Below are 19,094 nucleotides of genomic sequence, written 5' to 3' on the forward strand. Positions count from 1 at the left end.
AAAGGAGTTAATATACACATTAAGCATAATATAAAGGGTTTTAATTAAATGTTCTATAACATTTAAGTCTGATATATTAAATTTCTCATTCACTCAATAAACATTTTAAGGATACCTACAAAGCATGAAAATAAAATGATCAAATGTGATCTATTTTCTGGAAAATAATTTTAAATATAAGTTGGATATAGCTTTACTTTCTAAGGCCATTTGTACACAAACATGATCACCTAAAATTTTATAGATAAGGAACACATTTTTGTCTTAAATATTTAGAAAGTTTCCAATGCTACTATAGCAATGCTTTTCATGGAGCTGAGAAAATTACCTTTTCGTATTGCTTCCAGTAGCACACTCCTGGCATCACTGATTACAGGTAGGGTTGATGGATGGCGCTTTGGCTCAGAAGCAGGTATAACTTGTGATGGAGGAGATGGAGGCATTAATGGAACATGGGGACCTGGGGCAGTAGATGGAGTTGGATGTAGCCCAGAGGGAGGATGAGCAAGAGCTGTAACTGTGACAGGTGATGATGGTCGAATGCCAGGTGGAGGCAGAGGAGGCGGTGGTGGGGGTGGAGGCAGCCCCTGAACTTCACCTTGTGGGAGTGGATGAACTGGTACAGTCTCACATACTGGGGCAGCTCTAGCTACTGGTGGAGAGGGCTGTACTAGAGGAGGTGCAATTGGAGGAGGAGCTGGGTGAAGAACTCCAGGGGCAATCTGAAGAGGAGCTGGAGGCGGTGGTACTGCTGGAGCTTGCAAAGCAGTGGCTGGAGGTGGAGGTGGGGGAGGTACTGGAGGGGGAGGAGTTGAAGTCATTGAAGCTCTTAATGAGGAAGTTGACAAGGCAGATGGAAGAGGTGGTGGAGGAGGTGGGGGAGTGGGGCTCACAAACACAGGTGTTCTGCCTGTAGCTGGTGACTGAGGGCGATTTTCTATCAAACCTGTAGCAGAACTGAAATGACAAAGAGATTCTAGCAAGTTATTAAAAGAGAAAAGCCTAAAGAGAAAATCTAACCACACAAACTATAAACGACTATCAGTAATTATATCAAAATAGATCCATTAACATGCTCCTATAGAAATTTAACATCTTCAACAGTATTTAGAAAAAAAAAGAACTAAAAGCACATCAACAAAAAAATTAATGAGTGGTGCTTTGGTTTGTAATAGTCTAAATAGTCTCATTCTCTCATGCAACTTTTGTATCCACTCAGATATTTTATGCTTACTTTAATAAATAAAATGCTCAATTCTATACTGACAGGAGTCTCTGTAATGACTCAACATTGATCATAATGCAATTTTGTAGCAATACTTGTGGCCAATACAATGCTGTATTTATACTGAAACTATTAAGTCTCATCATATGCTATTTCAGTTAAATCAATGACAGCTAATTACAAACCACAAAAAGAAATTTACAGCTCTCTCTTTTCCTGAGGATGGAACACCAAATGAGTCAGTGATAGAAAACTGGATTTTTAACTGAAAATTGTAAAGCTGATCTCTATATCTCTATTAGAAAATTTCCCTAATATTTCTCTATTAGAAATTTATCATTTGGATAATAACTGACAAGATTAAACTTCCAAACAGCTTTACTGAAAGATTATTATAAGCAACTGCCAATCCTCTCTGAAATTCTTTAAGTATTTTCCTTAATACCAAATTAGGATTAATAATCACATCTTTGGTTCCCATTTCTTAGACTGTTACCCACATTCCAAAAAATCCTTAATTTTTCTTAATACACTGCACATGATATGCTTGATAACAACACTATAATAAAATGAAACAGGCTTTAATCTTTAAATTCTTATTAGCTAAATTTTCCTAGGAGAGTGTGTCAGCTCTAACCAGAAGATTACAAATAATGTCCCACAGACCAAATCTGACCTGCTCCCTGTTTTTATAAATAGACTTTATTTAAACACAGACACATTCATTTGTTTATGTATAGTCTATGGTGGCTTTCATGCAACAATGGCAGAATTGAGTACTTGTGACAAAAACTGTAAGGCCCGAAAGCCAAAAATACTTACTATATCATCCTTGAAAGAAAAAGCTTACTGACTCCTAAGATAAAACATCATATGCTTGTTCCAACATACCTGATACAGGTGGGTATCGGTTTTGCCTCTCCTGCTCCATGCATTGGTGGAGGCGGAGGTGGTTCATGTGGTCTGACTAATACCCTTTCCTCAGCTCTAGTCAGAAGCTCACTCATCTGACTAAATGGCAAGGCAGAAAGTGAGTAAGATCCATCCATATGATCCACGTATGTCTGAGGTCTAAAAGAAATATATAGTATCAGTGAATTTTTCTTGAATTATTGGGAGGAAAGAGTTCTACATGAAATATTAAATATTTAAAGTTTATCCTTTCAATGCCAATATTTTAACTATTTTTAAGAAAGTTTCAGAAATGTATTACATTAATCCTGCTTTTAAAACAAAGAATGCTGCTCACAATGTAACCCTTACTTGTTGATTTAGAGATGTACTATGATGACCATCAGTTATTTTATTATTTTATAACAGAATACTAATTCAACTCACAGGATGAAAAGCATTACATACGTAATCTAATAAACAAGAAAATAATTAACTTTTAGCAAATTGTGTGGAAAGCTATCTGCCTCTATTTCAGTTTTTTACAAGAAGATGCCAATGACAGAAAGGTACAATAGGAAAATGAGTTTTCTACTACTAGTATATCTCAGTGTGCTCTTAAACTTAAATGACTTCTAAAGTCTTGCACCAGAGAGAAAGGCCTCCCAGATACTAGCAGCACAGAGGTGGCTAGCCATATTGTTTCTGTCCTTCTGCTGTTTTCAAAGGTGCAAGGGTACTCAGAAAATAGCTGAGTAACATAGCAACATGTGACTTAGATGTAAGCAAAATTTTAGATACCTCGAACATGTTAAGATTTATAAATATTTGCTAGTACATTCTGGGGACAAAGTTGGATTTAACAGATGTGCACACAGCAAGTCAGAAATTATTGTATTTAGTGAGTCAGATAAGTACCTTAATTACTCAACTGTAGTAGAAATAAATGTCTATAGTTTATTAATTTTTTAACGTCAATTCTTTCAGTAATACAGATAAATAGTATCTCCCAGAAGTATATTTCTCCTAAAATAGGTCAAGAGGTTGCACACTTATGGCCCAATCATTTATATGTATATTACTTAAAAGGAAACTTTAAGCTCTTTTCCATTAAAAAAATCATATGACTAGACTGCGCACACTGGCTCACGCATGCAATCCCAGCACTTTGGGAGGCTGAGACAGGCAGATCACTTGAGGTCATGAGGTCAAGACCAGCCTGGCCAACATGGTGAGACCCCATCTCTACTAAAAATACAAAAATTAGCTGGGCATGGTGGCGTGTGCCTGTAATCCCAGCTACTTGGGAGGCTGAGGTGGAAGAATCACTTGAACCCAGGAGGCAGAGGTTGCAGTGAACTGAGATCATATGCACTCCAGCCTGGGCGACAGAGCAAGATTCTGCCTCAAAACAAACAAGCAAACAAACAAACGTATGACTATACCCAAATAAATGTCTTCAGAGACAGACGTCAGTTTAATGTGTTTGCTGGTAGTATGTTATTTAGTTAGGGCCCCTGGCCACTGAGAAAGGAAAAAATCTTTTCTACAAAAGGGATCAATACTTCTGTTTGAAAGTCCTAATATATCTGAGGTGGGCGATGTGGCAAAGAAAGGAAGTCAGGGGAAAGTAAAAGGAACAAAACAGAACCCCTTCTTCACTCCTATTTTATATGCAATAAATCAACAGTATTTCAAAAAAATCCCAGACCCTACACTTTTATTACAAAATTCTAGCAGACTGTGCCTGAAATATCGAGAGGCTACTGAGACGTCACACTAAAGCTAAAACGACCCTAAAGATCAGCCACTCCAACCACCTCTTTCTAAGATGACAAAACTAAGGTCCAGGTATGAAAATGACCTGCTCAAAGCCTGACTTTAGTAGGCTCACAGTGGTCAGGATCTTGAAATAATGTCTATATTTATAACAGGGCCTGCCTGTTCAATAGTTTAGGACTCACGACTTAGAAGTACAGATATTACAAATAAAGCCAATGTTTTATCATTAAAAAAAAAACAACAAAAGCAAAGAAACCTTGTTTCAAAATGAGAGGCTGGGCCATTAGCAACTTCAATATGCTTATGTAAGAGATTAGCATCATCTTCAGCCAGCTCTGGACCTTGGGCCAGCTTCTGCCATTCTCGCCGCCTGTCATGAGGTGCTCTTGGCACTTTTTCTGGTTCATGAGGACGATCTAGATTTTTCTGCTATAACAGATGTATTGAAACAAAGTCAAATGCTTAAGTGCTAATTTTTAAAAAAGAGGTTATAACAATCAAAATAAAACTCTAACAACACTGAAAAAGACAATGTCATCATAATACAGTAAAAGTAACACAGAAATGGTTCACTTGTACATTCAGAGTTAAATCTTAGGCAGTTTGCTGTAATCCCAGTTTCCTGCCATGTTTTGTTTAACCCCTAATTTGAACTGATGCACCAGACACAAAATAGTATGCCTAAAGAATACAATTTGAGGTCAGAAAGTCTTTCAGGTGAAAAAAGACTCATGAACCCTTGCTCCACAGGCATTAGTTTGACATTTCTACGATGAATGGCATTGTCTACCTCTAATCAAAACATAACAATTTACTAAGGTTATGTTATCTGGGAAGTAACTGATTAGCTAGCCAACATATTAGAAAAAAATCCAATTATCTAATTAACCCATAATAACTATATCACTCAACAGAAATCATTGTCTTTAAACAATAAAACAAAAAGTGATTCAAAACTGGGGGAGAAAGTACAGAAAGGGCTACAGTAAGTGTAACAAATGCAAACGCCCAAAGCGGCCAAGCGGATAACATACATGAATGAAGCCAGTTAGGTGTAAGATGGGGCATGCGGTGAGCTAGACAGATACGTCCATCTCAGGCACTCCAGTTCCAAAATTTAAAAACCTCTGTGTTTGGCAAACAAAACACTCCCTACAGGCATAATCTGGCTTGCCAGTCACCAGTTTGCAAATGTTAGCTAGGACACTGGGTTACCATCTAGCAAAGAAGACAATACAATGGCATTATACAGGGAGTAGGGAAAGCAGAGATAGCTACAGGAGAACCAGAGAGATGACAAAGACAGAATTTGCCTCCTTCATAATTCAGCCTAAATCTAACCTTGCTTCATCCTTCTGTGTTTTCAGTTATCATTAACATGAAATATAAAGCAGATACAAGTGAATTTTATTAGAAAGTGGAAAATGACAATAGAAATAACAGAAATTTCATGTGAATATAATAAACTCTCCAAAACATTTAGGAGAGAAATGTTTAGGATGTGCTCGGTAGCAAGAAAATATTAGCTTAATCTACGTTACCAATATCTGTACAAGATTCCATTGCTCCTTCTTGCCAAAATGTTCCTCTCTTCCTTGGTACACCTAACTCCTATCTGTTCCTCAAGATTCATTATAAGCTTTGTGGGAAATGTTTACCCTGCCTGCTAGCTAAAGTAGATGCTATTTTGTGTTATCTAAACCCTTTATGCATACCTCTGCTATGGCACTTATTATGCCATACTCTAATAATCTAATTGCTCATCTGCTCCCCATCAGACTGTGTTCTTTCTGTGGAGTTATAAAGACTTCAGTATTTAACTATATGGACCCAATAAAATAAAACTGTCAAAATACAAGATTAATGAAGTTCAATATATGCAACAAAACACAAATATACAAAAATTAACCTCAATTTTTTAATCTCTTGTAATACCTTCTGCTTCCTCTTTTCCTTCCTCTTATCCTCTGTATCTTGCAACATTTTTTCTTTCCATAGATCAAAGAAATATGAAGGATTGGTATAAAACTTCAGACCTTCTTTACCATCATCTCTGAAATATAAAATATCAGTTAAAACACACATTAGTGAGACTTAGGCAATCAGAATAGAAATAATTTCACTAAAATGTTTATCCTCTTACATTAATAAAATACAGCATGTTAAAACAGTGCCAAAATAAAACTGAATATTGCACCAAAAGAAAATTTCTCACAAATATGAGGAAACAAAGAAAAGTGGTAAACCAGATGCTTTTCCAAGTTAGTACTAATAATTTAAAGTATAGCTGGGCAATTTTCATCCCTAACTTCTGCTGAATCCCAAATTTTCTAAAAAGTCCTTTGGGCAATTCCAATAATTACAAATAGCTCTGCCAAAGATAAAAGCCTGAAAAGACAGTAACATCATCTACAAGAGAGAAATTTTGCAGTTTCTGCCAATACTATGATTTATTTATTACCTTACTAAATCCAAAAGACATCACGTAATAGTCATTCTAACAGTCACATTTATATCTAATTATCTGCACACTGACTTACAATTTCAAATAACTCTCTGAATACTATTTTATTCAGGATGTGTTGTACATCTTAAATTACCCATTTAACAAACCATGTGAAAGAACTTCAAAGAAAGGCTAAATAATTCCAGATTTTATTCTAAGTAGTAAAAAGCATTTTAAAAAGGTACTACCTATTCATTACGTAAGAAGTTAATGTATACAAATCGAATCAAGAGTAGACGAAACAGGCCGGGCGCAGTGGCTCACGCCTGTAATCCCAGCACTTTGGGAGGCCGAGGCGGGTGGATCACGAGGTCAGATCGAGATCATCCTGGCTAACACAGTGAAACCCCATCTCTACTAAAAATATAAAAATTTAGCTGGGCTTGGTGGCAGGCGCCTGTAGTCCCAGCTACTCAGTAGGCTGAGGCAGGAAAATGACATGAACCCAGGAGGCGGAGCTTGCAGTAAGCCTGGGTGACAAAGCGAGACTCTGCCTCAAAAAAAAAAAAAAGAGTAGACAAAACAAGCAAAAATTATAATGTTTATTTTGTTAGTAGGACAGAATTTTGAGCTTTTTCCATTTGATTAAAAATTAAATTAAAAGGACAATAATAACTCCTTATCTCTTTATATTAATAAGTTTACCAGTGGCTTTTCTTAACTTTTCAAAACAACTCTTTTAAATACGTCTTGTCTTTTGTATGCCAGAATCTTAGGAATTCATCCAGTGAATAAAAGCAAAGGTTTTCCAAAGGTGGTGGACAGAGAGGGCTCTCCGTGTTGGCTAGAAGCCCAATGAAATAAAGAATGTTTGGGGATTTAGCATTTCAATCTGAAGTCTGAGATAAATAATAGGGCTACTATTTATTAACCTACCTACCTATAAGGAGTGAGTATATTGAGAGGTGGAGGCTGTTCACAAACATCGTACGTCTCCTGTAATGGAATAGGCAAAGTCTTGCGATCGAAAAGCTGCTGGTCTTGAATTGTAGAACTTCGGAAAGCTTTCCTCATTGTTATATCTTGCAAAGACACTAGAACAGAAATCAAGAATTCATTTTATTTTATTTTACTAGGATGATTTAACATAAGGGCAAATTCACATACTTTATTTGTCTAAAAGTCAGCATGGCTCAAGAGACTGTGACCTTTGTGGCTTATGAATCAGAAACCATATTTTAAATGTTCTTCATTATATTTGCCCGTATCATTCTGTGCCTAATTTTCCCAATCAGATAGGTTTTAATTAACCTTTGATTTCGAAGGCTCAGAGGGCCGTAATGACACCTGAAACATATCTACATTTCAACCAAATATACCTTTTTCTTTCTTCTACCTGCCATCATGGGCCCCCACCAACTTAGCTTCTCTTCTCCTATAATCTTCTTTTCCATCTCCCTTTATTCCTTTTTATAGCTTACACCAGTAACTCCGAAAGGACTTACTTACTTATTAGTGGCATTGTGGGCTAAACATGCTGTTAACCTCTATGCTATGTATACTATAAATATTGTATGTGTACTATCAAGTTAAAACAAACTTTACTGTAAAGGAAATACTTTTAAGTATTAGGTGATCTATATTATTCTCTTTTTCACTTATCTTTTATCTGTACTATAAGGATTTCTACCTAACTATAAGCTCTTGAAGACTCAGACTATCTTGCACATTAGTATTCCCGGTAACTAGCACGGCCCCATAACATATATGATTTAAAAATAACTTCATTTATTTTGAACTGTGCAGCATGTTAAAATAAAAAATATACAACAATGCTGCATTCTTAACTCTTACAGTGATATCCCGATATTAAAAAATAAGGTAATTTCTTAGATGTTTAATATGGCCTTAAGTATACAGACAAATGCCCTATAACATAGCAAGGTCAGTATAACAATCCTAACAATTCTTTTTTTTTTTTTTTTTTTTTTGAGACAGAGTCTCGCTGTGTCACCCAGGCTGGAGTGCAGTGGTGTGATCTCGGCTCACTGAAGCCTCTTCCTCCCGGGTTCAAGCAATTCTCCTGCCTCAGCTTCCCAAGTAGCTGGGACTACAGGCACCTGCCACCATGGCCGACTAATTTTTTTTTAATTTTTAGTAGAGATGAGGTTTCACTATGTTGGCCCTGGTGGTCTTGAACTCCTGACCTCGTGATCTGCCCACCTCAGCCTCCCAAAGTGATGGGATTACAGGTGTGAGCCACCACGTCCAGCCAGCAATTCTTAAGTTATCCTTCTCCTTAAAATAATATTCCTATCATCTCCTCAAGTAAATTCACTCAACATGAACATGGGACCAATGGCACAGGAGGTACAATAGGCTGGCTCTGCAACGGTGGCACCATAATTGCATTTCTAGCAATTCCACTGCTGCATGACCTGTAACACACTTATAAATACTAAAATAAAATGCAGAGAAGCAAAAAGTTTTTCCCCACTATCACTAAAAAGTGGCACTGGAGATACAGTATTTAATGAGTACATACTATATGTGCTAGATGGTTTTACTAAATTTCATTTCATTTCATCTTTACAATTCAGTAAGACAGTAATTATTACTCCATTATGAAATGTAAGAAAGCTAAGGCTAGGAAATAGTATATAACTGACCTGAGGTTATAAACAGTTAATAAACAGCAGAGCCAGAACAGAAAAGTCAGATCTGTCTACCTTTGAGGCTAATCTTTTTGCCACAATACCACACACTGTTCTCAGGACCCTGTCAGAAGTGGCTTGTGCTTTCTGCAGTCAAAGTGGATCAATTCTTGCCACTCTCCTGCCGCACTTATTAATCAATAAGTATGTAATTAAGATGAAACCTAGTGTTTAATCTCCCCAAACTTCCTTGGTAAAGGATATAAGAAACATGTAAACTAATAAGCATGATGTACTTTTCTACCTTCAACTCCTCTCATTCACCGTTTGTCTTATTATTAACAGACCATTGTGGTGAAGCCCCTTCCACTTGCCAACAATAACATCTGATATTAATAAAATAGAATTATATAGCAATAAATGAGTATAATGTTTATAAACATAATTGACTTAAATATAATTGTACAAGCCTTTGTTTAAAATTCATTTAAAAATATTTTCAAAATTGATAGTTTTTAGTTGCTACAAAATGGTTAAAAAAACTGACACCACACTGTGCTATTTAGTACTGTACACATGATGTTATTTTTTTTAATTCCCACTGAATTAAAAAACCTAGGTTAAATAACTGAAAACTCCTTCAATACAACCTCTCCAAAACAATTTCAAATTAAGTAGTTCAGCTTTTAGATTCTGAATTCTTCCCCCACTGCTCCACAAAATTTTAAAGGAAACTATGTTTAATTCTGACAGTATAGCTGTTGACATATTAAAATTTGTTTTTTAACACAAACCTGTTAATTTATTTACTGTTATCTGTATTTTCACTTTCAAGTTTAATGGTGGGTCTAAGACATTTGTTAAAATGTAACAATATTTTGAAACTAAATGTTGATTTTTATTTCTGTTACATATGAGAACTGCCTGTATATTTCTCTATTATTTGATGGCATAAATTTATATTTAAGTTATAAACAGCTGAGTTATCTAAAAAACAAATTTTGGCTATAAATTATGTATTTGAAAGCATGACCATAAAATATTTTTTTCACCACTAACAATGATTTTATTTCAAGATTCCATGAGGCGTAATTAATGTATTGATACATGCACACGTTTCAAAGAATACCACCAAGAAAGACAATCTAAAGAATGGGAGAAAATATTTGCAAATCATATATTTGATAAAGGATTTAGATCCAGAATATACACAGAATTCCAACAAGTCAAAAATAAAAACACGAATAATACAAATTATAAATGGGCAAAGGAACTAAATAGACATTTCTCCAAAGAAGATATACAAATGGCCTGTAAGCACATGAAAAGATACTCAACATCATTAGCCATCAGGGAAATATAAATACATGTTATATGAATGAACCTTGAAAACATTATGCTAAAAGAAAGAAGCCAGTCACAAAAGACCACATACTGTACTATTCATTCACATGAAATATCCATACAGACAGATCCATACAGACAAATCCATACAGGCAAGTCCATACAGACAGAAGATCAGTGATTGCTAGGGGTTGAGCTGAAGGGGAAACAGAGTGACTGCTAATGAGTACAGGGCTTCTTTCCGGAGTGATACAAATACTCTAAAATTGATTGTGGTGATGGTTGCATAACTTGAATATACTAAAAAACACTGAATTGTACACTCTTTAAATGGGTGAACTGCAAGGTACGTGTAGGTTGTGAAATATATCTTAATAAAGTTATTTTTAAATTATTATTTCCTTTTCTTCTTGTATCCAGAGCTCTGAGTTTACATTTTATAAGTGGTACAAATCTAGTGTGCCAAGTATTTGCCTCTCCTTATTTACACATTGGATTATTTCAAAGGTAGCTGGTTCCATCACTAAGACATCCGTCATTACATTATATTTTTGTTCTTTCCACTGACACCCTTTAGTATTTTTATTGTTAAAGTTTAGATCTATTATATAATTTGCATTTATACTAAAAATTAGATCTATTATATAATTTGTGTTTATACTATTTAATGCAACAAAAATATTTCGAAGAGATGTAAGAAATTCCATTCAACAATTCTTTGTGGTAGGTAAGCACAAATTATGTTCTTAGCATTGCATTTCTTTTTGTGAAACAAACAAAAAGAGGCATTTGGGAAACACTGGCATTCAATGTATTCTATCAAGGCATAAAACATGATTTTACTACTGAAGTTCCTACAATTATTTTAGCCTATCTGATTATTCCTGATTTAATATCTTGGTATAGAATGTTTACACCCTACATACTGGCAATTTGTTTTTGAAATGTTCAATTAAAGTAGGAAGTTGCATTCAGTTAAATAACTAATAAGACTTTAGCAATATGCACATACAAAAGCATATTAAAAGCAGTTACATGGCCAGCTGTGGTGGCTCATGCCTATAATTCCAACCCTTTGGGAGGCTGAGGTGGGTAGATCACGAGGTCAGGAGTTCGAGACCAGCCTAACCAACATGGTGAAACCCCATCTCTACTAAAAATAAAAAAATTAGCCAGGCGTGGTGGCAGGCACCTGTAATCCCAGCTACTCAGGAGGCTGAGGCAGGAGAATTGCTTGAACCTGGGAGGTGGAGGTTGCAGTGAGCCGAGATTGCGCCACTGCACTCCAGCCTAGGTGACAGAGTGTCTGTCTCAAAAAAAAAAAAAAGCACTTACATTCTTGTAGACTCAAACCTACAGATTTCAGGTAATTTTCTAATAATTTTTATTTCTAAGACAAAAGTATACAAATAAATTATAAGAGAGAAACGAAAAGAGAAAGATAATGAAGAGAATGGAGGAAAATGTCTGGTTAAAATGACTTCTTTATGCAAAAAAATTAGGAGCTGTTTAGTGTACAAAAAGAAGAGATTTAAAACAGAGTAGAAAAGAAAAGCCAGGAGAATCATACTGATGGCATTTTTAGATAATTCACTGATTTATTAAAATATGTACACCAAAGGACATGGGTATGATCTGTAATAAATTCATGATTAATACTGTTCTTAACTATATCATTCATCTCATCTAACTTAAAATATATACGTAGAAGAAAATACAATATTAATAAGCTTACATTCTTCTTCCTTTGGATCAAGCTGTGTAACACTAACAGATAAACGGTCCACACGTTCTTGCAATGAGTTGACTCTGAAGGAAAAACTATGTGCTTCATTGAATAATTCTCCAAATATATCTTCAGCATATTTACCTAAGCAAAAATGAAACATATATCATAAAATTTAATATCCAGAGCACTGAGTTTTTATCTTTGCAAGCAGTAGAAATCTAGCATGATATTTGCCTCAGATACTTTGTGATCAGAGATAAATATTGAACAATGTAATATTAAAACTGGTGACCTGTTGAATTTGGAATTTATCTGGAATTACAGTTGACCCTTGAACAAAATCGTTTAACTGTGCTAGTCCACTTACATGTGGATTTTTTTCAATAAATATATTGAAAATTTTGGAGATTTGAGACAATTTGAAAAAACTTGCAGATGAACCACATAGCCTAAAAATACTAAAAATTTTTAAGTATATTTTAAAGACATGAATGCATAAAATCTATGTAAATACTAGATTATTTTATCATTTACTACCACAAAATATACAGAAATCTATTATAAAAAGTTAAAATTTATCAAAATTTACACACAAAACAAAAACATACATAGTGCCATTCACAGTCAAGAGAAATATAAAGAAATGGAAAGATGTATTAGGTTGGCGCAAATGTAATTGCGGTTTTTGCCAACCTAATAGTACTAAATCATAACAATAAATTTAAGTGTAGTAATACTTTATTACTGTAACAATTTTATAGCCACCCTCTGTTGATATTGCAGTTAGCTCTAGGGTTGTTACTATCCACTTAAAATGCTATTTGAGCAGTTCTCTCTCCACTAAATTGCATATAAGAGTAGGAAGTAATCTCTCATGGTTCTTGTGTATTTTTCATCACGTTTTATGCAATACTGTAAACCTTGAATACATTGTGAGACTCATTCAAAGTGCCACCAGTGATGCTGGAAGTACTCTCAAGTACAAGAAAGTCATAACATTACAAGAAAAAGTTGAATTGCTTGATATGAACCACAGATTGAGGTCTACAACTGTGGTTGCTTAGCATTTCAAGATAAATGAATCAAACTTAAGGGCAATTCTAAAAAGAGAAAAGGAAAACCATGGAGCCATTGCTGCAGATACACCAGCAGACACAAAAACCTTGTACTTTTTGTGACTACCTTTTAATCTTGTATCGAAATGCAATTTTTGTGGGTGCATGGCTGTTACAAGAAAGCATACATACAGACTCTAACACGATTTGAGAAAAAGTGAAGTAAGTCCATATATGACAACTTAAAGCAAAAGGAAGGCAAAGGATCTAAACCTGGAAAATTTAATGGCAGTAAAGGATGGTTTGATACTTTCAGAAAGAGGTTTGGCCTTAAAAATGTCACAAGAGAAGCTGCAGCTTTTGTCAGCCAAGAGGCAGCAGATGAGTTCCCAGATGCCATTAAGAAAATAATTAGTTTCCATGTATGCTGCTTGAAAAAAATAATAATAATAATTGGCCAGGCATGACAGTCTGTAATCCCAGCACTTTGAAAGGCCAAGGTGGGCAGACTGCCTGAGCTCAGGAGTTTGAGACCAGCCTGAACAACATGGTGAAACCCCATCTCAACCAAAAATACAGAAATTAGCTAGGTACGATGGTATGTGCCTGTAGTCCCAGCTACTTGGGGAGGTGAGGCAGGAGGATCACTCAAGCCTGGGAGGTCGAGGCTATTGTGAGTCGTGATCATGCCACTGTACTCCAGCCCAGCCTGGGTGACAAAGTGAGACCTTCTCTCTCTCTCTCAAAGAAAAAAAAAACTAAAAACAGAAAAGAAAAAGAAAAAAATTGAGTAGAAACAATATCTGCCTAAACAGAGTTTTAATGCAGACGAGAGCGTCCTATTCCAGAAAAAAAAAAATTGCCACAGAGGACATTTATTAGTAAGAAAAAGTGAACACCAGGATTTAAGGCAGGAAGGGACACACTAACTACTGTTTTGTGCAAATGCAGTCGGGTTTATCATCAGAACTGCCCTTATCTATAAAGCTGCTAACTTCAAGTCTTGAAGGAAAAAGAAGGCCAAAAGAAGAAGGCAAGACAACAAGAAGGCATGGACAATGAGAATCCTTTTTCTGGATTGGTCCCATTGATGCTTTGTCCCTGAAGTCAGGAAGTACCTTGCCAGTAAGGGACTGTCTTTTAAAATTCTTGTGATAACTGTACAACATCTCTGGCCACTCAGAACCCCATTAGTTTCACACTCAAGGTGTCAAAGTGGTCCACTTGCCCGCAAACACGACAGCTCTAATTCAGGCTCTAGATCAGGGGGTCATAAGGACATTTAAGACTCATTACACACGGTATTCTATGAAAGACTGTCAACACTATGGAAGAGAATCCCAATAGAGCACATCATGAAAGTTTGGAGGGATTATACCATCAAAGATGCCATAGTTGTTACTGAAAAAGCCAAGAAAACCATCAAGCCCAAGACAATAAATTCATAAAATTTGAGAAAACTGTGTCCAGATGTTTTGCATGACCTCACAGGGTTTGTAACAGTGCCAGTCAAGGAAATAATGAAATAGACAGTGGATACAGAAAAAACGGTGTGGATGAAGCATGGCAAGGTATGGATCTTGGAGAAATTCAAGACCCAATTAGACAGCACACCAGAGGAATTAACAGAAGATGACTTGATGGAGAAGAGTGCCTCCAAACCAGTACCAGACAATGAGAAAGAAGACATAGAAGAGGGGGTCACTTCCAAGACGGCCGAATAGGAACAGCTCCGGTCTGCAGCTCCCAGCGAAACTGATGCAGAAGATGGGTGATTTCTGCATTTCCAACTGAGGTGCCTGGTTCATCTCATTGGGACTGGTTGGATAGTGGGTGCAGCCCACAGAGGGCAAGCTGAAGCAGGGCGAGGCATCGCCTCACCCAGGAAGTACAAGGGGTTGGGGGATTTCCCTTTCCTAGCCAAGGGAAGCTGTGACAGACTATACCTGGAGAAACAGTATACTCCTGATCAAATACTATATGCTTTTCCCACAGTCTTAGCAACCAGCAGACCAGGAGATACCCTCCTGTGCCCGGCTCGGCAGGTCCCACGCCCACAGAGCCTTGCTCACTGCTAGTGCGGCAGTCTGAGATCAACCTGTGAAGCTGCAGCTTGACGGGAGGAGGGGTGTCCACCATTGCTGAGGCTTGAGTAGCTCAAAGTGTAAACAAAGAGGCCAATAAGCTTGAACTGCTCAGTAAGGTCTACTCCCTCTATAAATTCCACCTCTTGGGGAAGGACATAGTAGAACAAAAGGCAGCAGACAGCTTCTGCAGACTTAAACATCCTTGTCTGACAGCTCTGAAGAGAGCAGTGGTTCTCTCAGCACAGTGTCTGAACTCCGAGAACGGACAGATGGCCTCCTCAAGTGGGTCCCTGACCCCCGTGTAGCCTGACTGGGAAACACCTCCCAGTAGGGGCCAACAGACACCTCAAACAGGTGGGTGCCCCTCTGGGATGACGCTTCCAGAGGAAGGATCAGGCAGCAATATTTGCTGTTCTGCAGCCTCTGGTGGTGATACCCAGGCAAACAGGGTCTGGAGTGGACCTCAAGCAAACTCCAACAGACCTGTAGCTGAGGGGTCTGACTGTTAGAAGGAAAACTAACAAACAGAAGGGACATCTACACCAAAACCCCCCTCTGTAGGTCACCAACATCCAAGACCAAAGGTAGATAAAACCACAAAGATGGGGAGAAACCAGAGCAGAAAAGCTGAAAATTCAAAAAAAAAAAAACAAAGTGCCTCTTCTCCTCCAAAGGATTGCAGCTCCTCGCCAGCAAGGGAACAAAACTGGATGGAAAATGAGTTTGATGAGTTGATAGAAGTAGGCTTCACAAGGTCGGTAATAACAAACTTCTCTGAGCTAAAGGAGCATGTTCTAACCAATTGCAAGGAAGCTAAAAACCTTGAAAAAAGCTTAGATGAATGGCTAACTACAGTAAAGTGTAGAGAAGACCTTAAATGACCTGATGGAGCTGAAAACCATGGCACAAGAACTTTGTGATGCGTGCACAAGCTTCAGTAGCCGATTTGATCAAGTGGAAGAAAGAATATCAGTGATTGAAGATCAAATTAATGAAATAAAACGAGAAGAAAAGATGAGATAAAAAAAGAGTGAAAAGAAACAAACAAAGCCTCCAAGAAATATGGGACTATGTGAAAAGACCAAATATATGTTTGACTGGTGTACCAGAAAGTGATGGGGAAAATGGAACCCAGTTAGAAAACATTCGTCAGGATATTATCTAGGAGAACTTCCCTAACCTAGCAAGGAAGGCCAGCATTCAAATTCAGGAAATACAGATAACACCACAAAGATACTCCTCAAGAAGAGCAACCCCAAGACACATAATTGTCAGATTCACCAAGGTTGAAATTAAGGAAAAAATGTTAAGGGCAGCCAGAGAGAAAGGTCGGGTTACCCACAAAGGGAAGCCCATCAGACTAACAGCGGATCTCTTGGCAGAAACCCTACAAGCCAGAAGAGAGTGGGGGCTAATATTCAACATTCTTAAAGAAAAGAATTTTCAACCCAGAATCTCATATCCAGCCAAACTAAGTTTCATAAGCAAAGGAGAAATAAAATCCCTTACAGACAAGCAAATGCTGAGAGATTTTGTCACCACCAGGCCTGCCTTACAAGAGCTCCTGAAGGAAGCACTAAACATGGAAAGCAACAACCGGTACCAGCCACTGCAAAAACATGCCAAATGGTAAAGAACATCGATGCTAAGAAGAAACTGCATCAATTAACAGGCGAAATAACCAGCTAACATGATAATGACAGGATCAAATTCAAACATAACAATATTAACCTTAAATGTAAATGGGCTAAACGCTCCAATTAAAAGATACAGACTGGCAAATTGGATAAAGAGTCAAGACCCATCAGTGTGCTATATTCAGGAAACCCATCTCACATGCTCACATGCAAAGATGCACATAGGCTCTAAACAAAGGGAAGCAGGAAGATCTACCAAGCAAATGGAAAGAAAAAAAAAAAAAAAAAAAGCAGGGTTTGCAATCCTAGTCTCTCATAAAATAGACTTTAAACCAACAAAGACCAAAAGAGACAAAGAAGGCCACTACATAATGGTAAAGGGATCAATTCACCAAGAAAAGCTAACTATCCTAAATATATACGCACCCAATACAGGAACACCCAGATTCATAAAGCAAGTCCTTAGAGACCTACAAAGAAACTTAAGACTCTCACACAATAATAATGGGAGACTTTAACACCCCACTGTCAATATTAGACACATCAAAGAGACAGAAGGTTAACAAGGATACCCAGGATTTGAACTCAGCTCTGGACCAAGCAGACCTAATAGACATCTACAGAACTCTACACCCCAAATTAACAGAATATACATTCTTCTCAGCACCACATCACACTTATTTTAAAATTGACCACATAATTGGTAGTAAAACACTCCTCAGCAAATGTAAAAGAACAGAAATCACAACAAACTGTCCCTCAGATCACAGTGCAATTGAATTAGAACTCAGGATTAAGAAACTCACTCAAAACCGCACAACTACATGGAAACTGAACAACCTGCTCCTGAATGACTAATGGGTACATAACAAAATGAAGGCAGAAATAAAGATGTTCTTTGAAACCAATGAGAACAAAGACACAACGTACCAGAATCTCTGGGACACATTTAAAACAGTGTGTAGAGGGAAATTTATAGCACTAAATACTCACAAGAGAAAGCAGGAAAGATCTAAAATTGACACCCTAACATCACAATTAAAAGAACTAGAGAAGCAAGAGCAAACATATTCAAAAGCTAGCAGAAGGCAAGAAATAACTAAGATCAGAGCAGAACTGAAGGAGATAGAGACACAAAAAAACCCTTCAAAAAAATCAATGAAACCAGGAGCTGTTTTTTTGAAAAGATCAACAAAATAGATAGACCGCTAGCAAGACTAATAAACAAGAAAAGAGAGAAGAATCAAATAGACACAATAAAAAATGATAAAGGGGATATCACTGCCAATCCCCCAGAAATACAAACTACCATCAGAGAATACTATGAACACCTCTACACAAATAAACTAGAAAATCTAGCAGAAATGGATAAATTCCTGGACACATACACCCTCCCAAGACTAAACCAGGAAGAAGGTGAATCTCTGAATAGACCAATAACAGGTTCTGAAATTGAGGCAATATTTAATAGCCTACCAACCAAAAAAAGCCCAGGACCAGACAGATGCATAGCCGAAGTCTACCAGAGGTACAAAGAAGAGCTGGTACCATTCCTTCTAAAACTATTTCAATCAATAGAAAAAGAGGGAATCCTCCCTAACTCATTTTATGAGGCTAGCATCACCCTGATACCAAAGCCTGGTAGAGACACAACAAAAAAAGAGAATTTTAGGCCAGTAACTCTGATGAACACCAATGCAAAAATCCTCAATAAAATACTGGCAAACCAAATCCAGCAGCACATCAAAAAGCTTATCCACCACGATCAAGTCGGCTTCATCCCTGGGATGCAAGGCTGGTTCAAAATATGCAAATCAATAAATGTAATCCATCACATGAACAGAACAAATGACAAAAACCACATGATTTTCTCAATAGCAGCATTAAAGGCCTTCAACAAAATTCAACAGCCATTCATGCTAAAAACTCTCAATAAACTAGGTATTGATGGAATGTATCTCAAAATAACAAGAGCTATTTATAACAAACCCACAGCCAATATCATACTGAATAGGCAAAAACTGGAAGCATTCCCTTTGAAAATCAGCACAAGACAATGATGCTGTCTCTCACCACTCCTATTCAACATAGTGTTGGAAGGCTAGGGCAATCAGGCAAGAAGAGAAAGAAATAAAGGGTATTCAATTAGGAAAAGTGGAAGTCAAATTGTCCCTGTTTGCAGATGACATGATTGTATATCTAGAAAACCCCATCGTCTCAGCTCAAAATCTCCTTAAGCTGATA

At 37.0% G+C, this 19,094-nt stretch overlaps 1 protein-coding gene across 11 annotated transcripts in view; it reads right to left on the minus strand.

Moving 5' to 3' along the window:
• The window catches only part of WASF1 (WASP family member 1), a 78,863-nt gene that overhangs the window by 1,440 nt on the left and 58,329 nt on the right, over positions 1-19,094 (minus strand). For 6 of the 11 annotated variants that reach the window (XM_054490462.2, XM_054490465.2, XM_054490463.2 and 3 more), the window contains 6 exons: positions 12,078-12,212; positions 7,285-7,438; positions 5,834-5,951; positions 4,155-4,327; positions 2,117-2,296; positions 329-957 (listed from right to left, as the gene is read on the minus strand). In XM_054490462.2, coding sequence (XP_054346437.1) covers positions 329-957; positions 2,117-2,296; positions 4,155-4,327; positions 5,834-5,951; positions 7,285-7,438; positions 12,078-12,212 — 1,389 coding nt within the window. The remainder of the gene's footprint in view (positions 1-328; positions 958-2,116; positions 2,297-4,154; positions 4,328-5,833; positions 5,952-7,284; positions 7,439-12,077; positions 12,213-19,094) is intronic. The other 5 variants (XM_054490467.2, XM_063666491.1, XM_054490469.1 and 2 more) reach the window with 1 other exon arrangement.

Source organism: Pongo pygmaeus, chromosome 5, assembly GCF_028885625.2.
Source record: "Pongo pygmaeus isolate AG05252 chromosome 5, NHGRI_mPonPyg2-v2.0_pri, whole genome shotgun sequence".
Classification (NCBI taxonomy): Eukaryota; Metazoa; Chordata; class Mammalia; order Primates; family Hominidae; genus Pongo; species Pongo pygmaeus.